Raw genomic sequence first — 12,430 nt, forward strand, 5'->3', positions numbered from 1 at the left:
ATGGTAGGTAAGATGTTTACTGTTATAGTTTCAAACTTTTTTAAAAAAAAAATAAAATGAAAATTCTGTTTTTATTTTTTTGTGCGTTTTAAAAACTGTCTGCTAGTCAGAATGGAAAACTGAAGAATTTTTAATTTAAAGGAAAATAAAAGTTAACAGAGTTTAAACGGTATAAAAAATGTTATAAGTGTTTAATTTATTTCTAAAAGTTATTCATACAAATGTTATAATTCTATACATTTACTTTTGAACAGTATAATTTTCACCTAGTACTATAACTCTTTCATAAAACCACGTCGTACACAAACAAGAAATCTGGGTGCATTCATCGGTACAAATCGCAACTTTATCTGTCAGTACTACTAATATTGATTTGATATCAGATCCTAATATTTGATATGATACGCATGAGATTTACAAAAACAGTACAGGACATTTACACAAAAAGTACAGGACAGAACTACTAAATCTAGTTTTACACTTTGCATTTAACAAGTAGTTATCATACTACAGACAAATTATCATTAATAATAACAAAAAAATTTTGCTTACTCATCGTGTGGAATGATACTGATGCAAATTCATAATATCCATTAATAAAATTTGATAAATAATAGTAAACCAGTGGTTCCCAAACTCTTCCGAATCACAGCGCCCTTTTTCAATTAAAATTTTTCCACGGGCCCTACCATAAGTAAAAAAATGACTACTCGTAACAGATAAAAATAAATAAAACTTGTGTATCTTCATTACTTTTTTTTACTTTATTAACATTAAATTAATAATTATAGGGTGCCCCTGTGAATAGGGTGCTCCGCGGCTCCCTGGAGCGCCGCAGCGCACACTGTAGTTAACTATGACTAGTTTATACATCAACTGAAAGAAGTCAAAACTCTAAAGTAATTTTTTTTAAATTGTAATACTTTCCTGGCATCGGTTACTTCTTCTTATGTAGTGGAAAAATAATAACATATATTTATACATAACTGAAAAAGAATCTAAAATTTCTTTTTTGATACTAAGATTTCTTTTATGATGAATTTTTAAAATTATGTTAAAATAAACCAAAAAGGACTTCAAAAAATCTGTATTTTTTACTTTTTCTGCTCCCCTCCAAAATGATCTTACAAGAAATTTTTTTTGATTTTATACATTTACTATGTTAAATGGAAGAAAACAGAAAAAATTCCACTAAAAAGTGGACAACTAATAAAAAATTACCTAAGATTCTTTTTATGGAGGGGAGGATGAATTACGATGAAATTTTATTGTAATATTACCACTAAAATTTTATCACTTAATAGTATTAAAATTTTAAATAAACCCCAAAAAGTTTCAAAAAATTAATATTTTTAACTTTGATTGGCTTGCCCCTTAATATTGCCCTTAAAGTATTTTTTTTTTTATTACTTGCACTATCACTATACCCCGGAAAAGTTTTAAAAAATTTGATTAAAAACATGCAATAAATAAAAATATATTTTTTTAATTTTTGAACAAAATATTTTTTAATTTTGGGACAATTTTTTTAAAAAAGATGGTTAAGATGCAGGCATGTAATGCCTGCATATAAGCTTAATATAAAGTGCGATAATGTTAACAAAATTTTGAAAATATTGACCCCCCAAAATCTCCCATCCCCTTCTCCTGGAGATATTGATCCCAAAATTTTACCAACAAATTGCCCCATATACACGAATGTCTGTATAAAATTTCATCAAAATCGGTTCATCCAGTCACGTTATTAAGCTTCAAACACGCCAATGCAAGTACATAAGTACTAACATTACCCCCATCTTTATTTTTGCTTTTTTGGTGTCCTTGGTTCATGTCCCATTTTTTGATTAATTGCCACGCCAGGAAGTAAAGATCATTCAATTTAAATATAATAAACTTACTTTCTACGCGAATGGAAGCTAGCGTACGTAAAACTTTTTCCTTCATATTCACCAAAAAATCTGGAATCTTGTAACTGAATGCGGTTTATTTCATTCCCAGAACATCTTCCATATAGTCTATGACATTCTTCAGAAGATGTCTGACCCTCTCTGAAATAAGTACAATTAAACATACAAACCCAGAGAAAGTAGTATCTACAAGTTTTGTTAAATCAATAAATACCTGAAATAAAATTTATTATGCTCAGTAAGTACAGAAGATTTCCTGTAACTGTTGAAATCTCCTTAGAAATGCCATTTAATAATAGCTCTTTTCATTTTATCTGAATTAACTGAATATTATCAGAGATACTTGCATATAGATACCGTGTAGTAATCAGGGGAGAGAGGAAAGGTAATAAGCTAATTTGTGTACTATAGAAGTCTCTTTGCATCACATCCATCTTGTCAATTTGGGGCTCGTAGTAGCCGGATCCCATATACATATAGTGGAGTATACCTGAAATGTTTTACACCTCTGGTTCACTAGGATAATAGGTGTTACATATTATTTATTATTAATAATAAAATGGTGGTGAGAAGGTAGTATCGAAGAACTATTAGCATTAAAACCTACCTGGTTTTCCCAAATGTGTTAAAACTTTTAATAGTTTATTGTTTTTATTTACACTTTCCTCATTGGAGGACAGACATCATCTTCATTCCACTCATAGAGATGAGTTAAACAGTAAATAAAAATCAGCAGATAATTATTCTTATTCTTAATATTTTAGTTTATTTTTGGGATATGCAATACTCGCAAGATTCTTTTGCTTCATTATGTTTTGATATCGATCATTTTCATTTAACTAGTTTTATGCATTTTCTATTACTTTTTTGTGGACTAATTTTTTCTAAATTTTGCTTCCTCAGTGGAATGTTAAATACTGCAATACTTATCTTGATTTTTATCTTCTATTCATTTCATTCATATTGTTTTTATAATCATCACATTTTTTAATAGTCAATAATTCTTATGACTAATTTTTGTTGAATCGAGCTTCTTAAAATATAAAAAGAATTATTTGTATTTTTGAAGAACAATATTATCTTATAATGTCTATCAAGTACCATTAACAATGTGGATTTTGCTCTTACAAAATTCTTACTGAATAATATTTAAATACGTATAAAATGTCAAAGGTGGTTTTACAAAAAAATTAGCGTAAAAAATTTCTTAAGTGTATCATTTCAGTTTATACATTTTTGGATTGAAATATTCACATCTATTAATATATTTGTGAATGTTTATGCACTATTCATAGTATCTTCTTTAACATGATTTGTAATAATACTTTTTCCAAATGGAAAAATGGAGCTTATTATTAACACATATAAAAAGTATATTATCTTAAATTTAATAAGAATTTAACTTTGTAGAAGCACTAAAAAAGGGTCATAAAGTAATAAAAAAAAACATTGTAAGCAGTAACATACAATGAGATAAAATGACCTGCAAAAGAAATTATGCTAATGAGTTGTGTAAAGATGATATCAAAAGGGAGAATCAAGAGGTAAATATTAAAAATTAAAAAACATAACCGACAAAAAAAATCATTGCCGACAAACATTGCTCTTTAACGTAGGATAATTAACAATATAGGATAATTAAAGAGTATGCAGGTGACAATTTTGTATATATTGTATATTTTTTCTACTTTGTTAAATTTATTTAAACATATATACATCAGCAGTTGAACTCCTACAGTGGAACAAATATATATATATTTGTATGTATATACATACATATATATACCTTAAATGCATTACACTCCTTTTTTGGGCAGTCATGTAAAAACACTAGTAAGGCAACAAATTCACACGTATGAGATACAAGATTTCCAAATCATTAAAAATAAAGCGCGAGATGTGAGTTATTCAAAAACAACCCATTCATCTGACAGACTTTTTTTTAAATTTATTTAACACACACACACACATATATATATATATATATATATATACATAATATGTTTAATAATATATAAATATTATTTATACACTAAGTCACTCCTGGTAACATAAGGATTCCAACAGTGGGTCATATATGGGTCCAATGAGCTGGTATGGTGGAGCAAATGTACATACATACATATACATACACCCTAAATACATTCCTTTTTGGGCAGTTTTGTAAAAAGCTCTAGATTAGTGTAAAAAATCAATCGCATAAAAAAAAGGAAGAAAAGCTGTAATAAAAAAAAACTGTGCCAAAAATAAATATATGATAAGTATGTGCAGATCGTATATAAAGTAAGTCTCCTATTTTTTTCTACAATTGTTAATTTATATTATTTTGACCGATGCCATATCTACAAAAAATACTGGACAAAAATACTGTTTTTTATGCGATTTTAAAATTTTTGGCCTTCCTCTTGTTTCTGAATAGATGCAACATTATTCAAGGTTCCTACTTTTGAAAAAAAGGGAAGGAAATTGCTTTAATATGTTCTGTATGTATGATAAAACATAGAGTATGTGTTCACTGAAAGTAGATTCTTGTGGTAGTATAGAGATCACAATGAAATTAAGAACAAACAATGAAAAATGTACTAAGTTTAAATAACTACTTACAGCTTTCACAAATGTAAGCAACTTATCAATTACTGTAACATTATCATCCAGAATACCACCATGTTCTTTGTGTCGTAGTTTAAAGGCAATGGTTTTAAATAATTTTAATAATATCAGCATTAAAAATAGCTGTGAGAAATATAGAACCAGAAATTTAATCTTTTGACTTGAATTTCTGATCTAAATGGAATATGTCACACTATATCAATACAGTTAGACAGACATAACTTCTTTAAAAAAAAATCTTACTTTTTACATATATTTTGTTGACTGTCTTTTCAAACATTTTGATGAATATCTGTTTCACTTTTATAAATTAACTGAGTTATATGTAGTGGATCCATTATTGAGTTAATAAAAAAAGTGGTTGAATATACTAACTATTTTGTTGTATTCTACAGTTTCCATCTAAAAACTATGCTTTAATGAGCAAAAAATATGCTATATTTAGCAGAGTAAATTAATTATCTCATGTGTATCATTGAAACCAATAACACATATTTAAAATTATTGGTTTACAAAATATCATGACCTCAGTCATTTTTATAGATTTAAAGAGTATCAGTTAGTCAATCAACTGGAACTCTACACATTGTGGATTCATAAATAAATATTAGTAATACAAATATTTCAGTAAACATTAAAAAAATAATAAAATATTAAAAGTATAATATTATTAACTGATAATACAAAGCAGTTGTTGACAAAATTAGACTAAAATGATTCAAAAATACTATTAGTTTTATGAATTAATTTTTCCTCACTGGAATGAGAATTCAGTTTTTAGTAATTCAGCATTATTCTTTAAATATTATTTACAAATAAAATAACTGAAAAAAAAAATGAACTTACTGTCCTCTTGAGGTATGTAATAAAAGTGTAACAAGGGAGAGGCACCAGGACATGTGCAGTTGTTTGCTAGCAAGGCATACTTCAATTCATCTTCACATACAATGTGCTCAGCAAATTTAACATGTAGTTTATTCTCGGGACGGAAGATCTGAACATACTGTGGCACACAAGGTGCAAAATCTTTCACAGCCCATGATCTCAATATCGTGTGCTCATCCTGTGCAGTGAAAGAAAAATAAAAATATTAATACATAATAATTGTAGAAAAATTACCTGTAAAGTGCTACATATCAATAAAATAGTGAGGAACATCAATGAATAGTTTTAATTAGATGGTATTATTTTAATTTCAGAAAGACGTCTTGATGAGCTCTGTAATGTGAAACCTTGAAGCACTTATCGGGTATACTGATACCATCAATCTATTATTGTTTAATAAAAGTTTAGTTTTCATATTATGAATAAAAAATACTACTTGAGACTTTTAAAAATTAAATATTTTTTAGTGCGTTATAGATTCGGATTTTATGAACAATATTCAGCAAACAACCAACTTGTGTAGAAATGAGTATAGAAATCAGTATCAATAAGAATATATTTTGAAAAGGAAGATTGTGATAAATAATTTCACTGATGGAGTAACAGATTAGCATTTAAAAGCTGATAAAAGAAAATGTATTCATATTGGAACAATTTGATTATAAGTACAAAAAAAAAATTATATGTACAAGTAATTTTTAATTTATTCCTTTTAAAGTAAATAAGAACATATTACTTATAAAAGTAACATAGCTGTAAGAAAAGAGCACCGATCGTATGTACTAAACACAAAAGAAAACAGTTTCCATGAATTTCAAATTTTCAAACCGACATTTTTTATCCTTTATCAAAAATTGTAACGATGAATCTTACATTTAATTCTGCAAGTTTGTCTGTTTATTTGCAACAGCCTCACATGAGAACCAACTGATCAATCCCTTTCAAATTTGCAGGATACATTTGTGTTATCCCCGGGAAGGTTTTAAGACATAGTTGAGGCCCTAGCTCCCACGGGTGAAGTTGTGAATTAAAGATATTCATAAAAGAGAAAAAAATTAATCCTTTTACTTCATTATTAAATTCCTGTCATTTTGACAACAGAAACAGGTTATGGAGTTTTTCTCACCAAAAGTCTGTGTACCATAGTTAATATTATTATGTCTGTTTATTTCTTTTTCAGGTTTCTATAAAACCTGAATACTTTTAGTATTATTCTCACAATACTGAGAGTAACAAACAATGCAGGGGGGTCTGAGGGCAGAGCCCCTGGTCAGACAGGAATGGCAAAAATGAATCTGTGGCCCTGGGTTCAGCCATATGACCCCTGGAGGCCCCAGGACTCACCTGGGCCAACATGGGTCCTAAAGGTCCAGGTTTAATGGCTAGACAGTCAGGCAAGCAAAGCAAGTCCCAACTGTCAACCTTATCATATTATTTATGAAAATAAGAATTTCCATGGTAACAGATATAAACTATTTTTTAAACAATCTTTAATAAACATTAATGTATCAGTAATTTATGTAGTGCTACATAACTAGCACCAGAATTCACATAAGGAAATGTTATATTGCAAATTAATATTTCCAAACATTTAAAATTAAAATTCTGACATGTTGGTGTGCATATTATAGTGTTAAAACTAAAAAGCAATTTGACAATCGAGAGAATTTTCTGCTTATTCTTTAACTTGAATTCGTTCAATGTATATAAATTATTTTGGTGATGTTTGAACAAATACTGAAATATAAAACGTACGTATTTTATTATTTTCTTTAATGTGATGAATAATTCCAGTACTACCTGCAAGATTATGATGGCAGTATTTCTGTTATTATTAAACTGTGTTTTAACTCAAACTTAAAGTCACAAATTTTTTTTAATACAAATTTAGTAAAAAAAACTTTTTTCTTCATATTTTGTTTCAATTCTCAGCAAGGGACTGACTTTATTTTATTCATCACATCATCTAATTTAGTTACTTCATCGTGGTAAGATTGTAAATCTACATAGAGTTTTATATAACAGAAAAGTTATAGTTAGCTAACTACTTTTACAGTTAAATTTGTACATATTCTTAAATAAAATTTAAGAACATGTGTTACCTATATAAGGATTGAGGAAGAGATAAAAAAAATAATAAAGTAAACTTCAAAACTGAATAAGTACAACAGTTCTGTGAGCGTATTACAATTTTAATTCAAAAATGACTGATGAACACCACATGTAATATTGTATTTACCTCCAAGTTTTAATGACTAGTTCCAAATTTAAATTTATTTCTATATTTTCTACAAAAATAAGAGTAAAGTAGTTTTTACAACAAAAATTTCTTTATAAGCTTTAGGTAATGTGATAATTTCTCAACAGTCATTTTTTGTTCAACTTATTACTGTTTTACATAATATATTTTAACAGTTGTGTTTTTAACAAAAACTAAAAATCTTAATTTCACTTAATGAAATATTTACTTATCCAATGTATAAGTATATAATCAAATTACCAGATGGTTTATTTTTATAAAATTAACCCTCCCAACTATCAGAAATGTTTTTTTAATTTGTAAGCATATAACCCTGAGCCAAGGAATGCTCGTTGTTTATATCCTTCACTTAGACCATGCGATTAAATGGAAGTGAAAAATTGATAGTGGGGAAATGAGAGGAAGACAGAGTGGTTGCAATGAAAATATAATACAGAAAAGTGAACACAAAAGAACATATTTATTCAAAGAAAGTCAAAACAAAAAAAAAAAAATACACATTTTGATGATTTTAAGAAACATAGGTGTTATTAAAGAGACGGAAAGGTTTTGGAAGAAACAGGGGAATAACTAGAACACCAAACCAAATTTTTATGACAATGCTGAACTGTAATTGCTTCAAAAAAATTTTATTTCAACTAGTTTTTAGTAAAAATAAGTTGTAAGCAAGTAAGTGAAGAATAATAAGTATGATATATGCTGAAATGAAATGTTGAAAAAATGAAGTGTATAAAAGCTAGTAAAATATAATGAATAAAATTACTAGAATATGATAAAAAAAAGGTGTAGCTAAATACTTTGTAAATGCAGAAATTGTATTCCTTGAAAACAGTTCATAACATGTTTTGGTAACATCTTAATATGTTATACCTTTTATTAGCTTTTCAACACCAACCCGAACTCAAGTGGTATAGAAGTTAAATATTACGAAAGGAAAATATATACCCAAATTATAAAAGAAAAATATATACCCATAAAGCAATAATTTTTAAAATATATTATTAGATTATGGAGAAAAATGATGCTTGAAAGAGCCTAGAGATTAATCTTGTCTCCTAGACACTCCTAAATGTTAATTATTTTGTAGAATATGCTATTTTTGTATATGTACCTAGAGGCTATTAAAAAAAAAATCCTTTATCTAAAGTCCTTAACATCATTACTGGCTGGCTGTCTTTTTAAAATACTCGTTAAAGAAGCTTTATGGTGATGAAATGCTACGCTAAGTATTCTTCAGGCACAATCCAGGCAGTTAAGACTGCAAAATACCTCAGGTTATGGTTGGGCCACAGGAGGTCTTTCACGTTTCATGTCCAGGAAGTTTGGGTAAAAGCCAAACAAGTCGTCCAAAGCCTGAACAGATTGCTGAGAACTATGACTGGGGTGTGGGCCTCTAAACGGAGATTGTATTCCCACATAGTAAATTCCATTTTACTGTATGGTGTACTAGTATGGTACAGAGATTTGAGGATAGCTCTGAGAATTCATGGTCACCGAGGTGTTTCCGCTGCAGCGAAAACCCCGCTCATGGCTGATTCCTGGGTGAAAGTAGTCAAAGGTACGAGTAAAGAGGAGGCACATTGTGAGCTAGGAGTGGCAGATAAGGTGGACTGTTTCACATAAAAGTGAATGGACGAGACGATTAAATATGCGAGATTGTGCCATGGATCAGGAGGGAATTCGATGAGCTAAATCACTGGCTCACACAGTTCCTGACTGGCCATGGCTCCTTCAGAGCGTACTTGTTTGCGAGACAACACAGAGCAGATAGTCCAGAGTGTCCGTACTGCAGTGAAAGAGAAAGAGCAAAACATCATCTTTTCCTGTAGTAGACAGGAGAAGAAAAGATGATAGTGCGCAGCATAATAACACAAATTAATCTTGACAATGTGATTAATATAATGCTAATGGGAAGTGACCAATTTGCAGCCGTGGCTAATTTTGTCTGATGAGTGTTACAACAGAAAGAAAATGATGAAGCAAGGAGAGTTAGACAAGTGAGTTGAATACACAACGAAGCCCTGGCAGCCAGGTCGGATGTTGCAAGGGGGTGAAAGACAGCCCCTCGTGGAGTTGCCCCTCATCTGTGTTTACATGGATGGGTGTTAGTGATAAAACGGTGGGACTCCCGTAGCCTCTGAGCAAGAAGTGAGTGATACCAATGTCCAAAAGGAAGGTAGACAGGATGTAGTATGTGAATACTAGCCAAAGTGAGTAGAGTCGGTAAGTCATTATGTTATCTAGTTATTGATTAAACTATATAGTTAATTAGTTGAAGCAGTGAACTAAAACAGTCTGAAAAGAAACAGCCCAGAAGTAGCTGACAGAGGTATCAAGAGTCATTTTGGGGGGGTGTGGGTTGAGGGACAGCTTTCATTGGAGTCCACCGTCTGTTCGTGCTTGTCACCTTCAGAGTTGTGATATACTTAATTGCAAAAATGGCTCTGGGTAGAAAGGAACGGTGAAACCGGAGTTTTAGTTGGTAGGGTGCGGGCACACATACGCTCTATAACATCTAGTCGAATGCGAGTCTGCCACTGATATACTTAATTGCAAAACTGGCTCTGGGTAGAAAGGAACGGTGAAACCGGAGTTTTAGTTGGTAGGGTGCGGGCACACATACGCTCTATAACATCTAGTCGAATGCGAGTCTGCCACTCTCCCACCTTGTGGGGGTACATAGATGATATCCCTCCACAACATCGATAACCCTAAAATTAAATTAAAACATTTCAAATTGTTCATTATTTATTGTTACTACTTATTTCTATGTAAGTATTATATATTCATACAGACAGGTATACATTTGATTATCAGAGCACATAACACAGTATCTTAGCATATAAAAATATTGTTTTTAAACTACCATGAAAAAACCATGAGGTATGAAATTATAAAATGCAGAGTAGTTCTTGAAAAAAAAAACTTAATTATTTGTAATAATCAAGTTTTACTAAATAAAAACACGTCATTTTATAGATTTTAGGTTGTGAAATACTGAATAACTAGATGGTATGAACCAAAAAAAATCTGGAGAAACTGCAGTCAGTATAGATCATATTATTTTTTTTTATTAAAAATATGAACTTTGTCACACAAATAATAGTCAGCACACACCAAACGACTGAATAAACATAAATTAATACTTATTTACACTAGCGGATGTCCTATTTAATAACACGAGTACAAATTCTAAAATCTGTTCAATACACGTTCATTTGTCTAGTCTAGACTTTCTTAGCAGAAAGAACTTATTGAATTTTTTTTTGATGATTAATTCCTCTTACAAGCTTCGAAATTTGTGAATTGAAATATGAAATATAAGTAAGTTTGGTAGCATATGAAAAATGCCATGCCTCAGCGGTTGAATTCAAACCTATCTGATACTGAACTACAATTTGGTATCACAAAATTATCTTTTAACTTTTCCTTCATTTTTTTAATTTTTTCTGCTACTTGAACAAGAAAAAATGCAGACATTTAACTTTGGTGATCTTCTGCAGATGGTTTATTAAATATGGCTTCAGCTATTGATATTTATTCTTATTTCATACAGCCAACTTCCGAATGATTTTTCCCTGAGATGTTTCGGTATTGTGAAAACAGCCTGTAAGGAATGAACCACATACCTTCTCATGTAGAACCCTGTTTACTGTTACTGGCAGAGCTTGCTCTTGCCAATTAAGTCAACAATTTACTTACTTTTTTTTTCTAAATTACAATACCTGTTTCAGTTTATAATTGTATTAGTTTGTGCTAGTAGTTTTCTAAGAATGATTAGCGTTAAATTAAGAGTGACAAAACAACATTTTAAGGCACTCTGTCTTGACAAATAAAAAAAATAAAATTTATATAAAGCCACAATAAACTAATTAATAGAGAATGCAAAAAACTATAAATAGAGGATTTTAAATAAAACTTGATATTAATAAATCTGATAGCTAACATAAATTAAAATTATATTCTAGCATCAACCTTGCAATTTATTTAATAATCTCAATTCTGTCTTTCTCTTTAGACATTAATGGACACTGTCAGTCTATGATAAGGAAGATAATATTAAGCTGAATGTTAAGATGGAGTTAGATATTCTTATATAATGTTCATCAGCTTATAATATGCTATAATACAGCAGAGATCTCATAAATGTAAAGAGTAGTACAGGTTCATCATTGGACAAATCTTAGATAGACCATAGCCATTAGATTACTATCAGTTATTTATACATTCTTAAGAATGTATACAATCGTATACAATATGTAATTAAGTAGTATTAAAAAATAATTTTTTTTCAAAAAATTAATTTCATGTATGAAAAGATTTTTAATCTAATTTTTGGAGTGAAGCTTGATTTCAGATAGCAAACTGGAGTAAGCAAAATATGATGAGTACTATGTGAATTTCTTTACTTTACTAAGAATATAATTTTTATTGAAGAAATATATAACATACTTTTACTTTCTAAACTGCCCGTATTACTTCAAATTAACATCTAATACAAGGTTTCTGTGAATAAAGTAATGAGACTAAGTTTTTTGGCAGCCAAAGTGGCAACACTGTAAAGTTACTAGTAAACATATTGTTTGCTGTTCCTAGTATTGTTTATTGTTACTAGTAAACATATTGTTTATTAAATATGAACAGCTCATTTGTAATAGGTATTAATATTTTTAATCTATTGTTGCCAGTGAAACGTAAACAAACTTTTCTTGAAACAAGTTTTTGTTGTGTGTTACAAAAATGAATGATACTAATTATGAACTCGATG

The 12,430-nt window shown here is 29.6% G+C and overlaps 1 protein-coding gene across 1 annotated transcript in view; it reads right to left on the bottom strand.

Moving 5' to 3' along the window:
• Nucleotides 1-12,430, bottom strand: part of LOC142329176 (uncharacterized) — a 161,488-nt gene that overhangs the window by 18,681 nt on the left and 130,377 nt on the right. Inside the window, exon 11 of the mRNA XM_075373563.1 lies at nucleotides 5,364-5,580. Within this exon, the coding sequence (XP_075229678.1) occupies nucleotides 5,364-5,580 (217 nt within the window). The remainder of the gene's footprint in view (nucleotides 1-5,363; nucleotides 5,581-12,430) is intronic.

Source organism: Lycorma delicatula, chromosome 8, assembly GCF_047948215.1.
Source record: "Lycorma delicatula isolate Av1 chromosome 8, ASM4794821v1, whole genome shotgun sequence".
Taxonomy (NCBI): domain Eukaryota; kingdom Metazoa; phylum Arthropoda; class Insecta; order Hemiptera; family Fulgoridae; genus Lycorma; species Lycorma delicatula.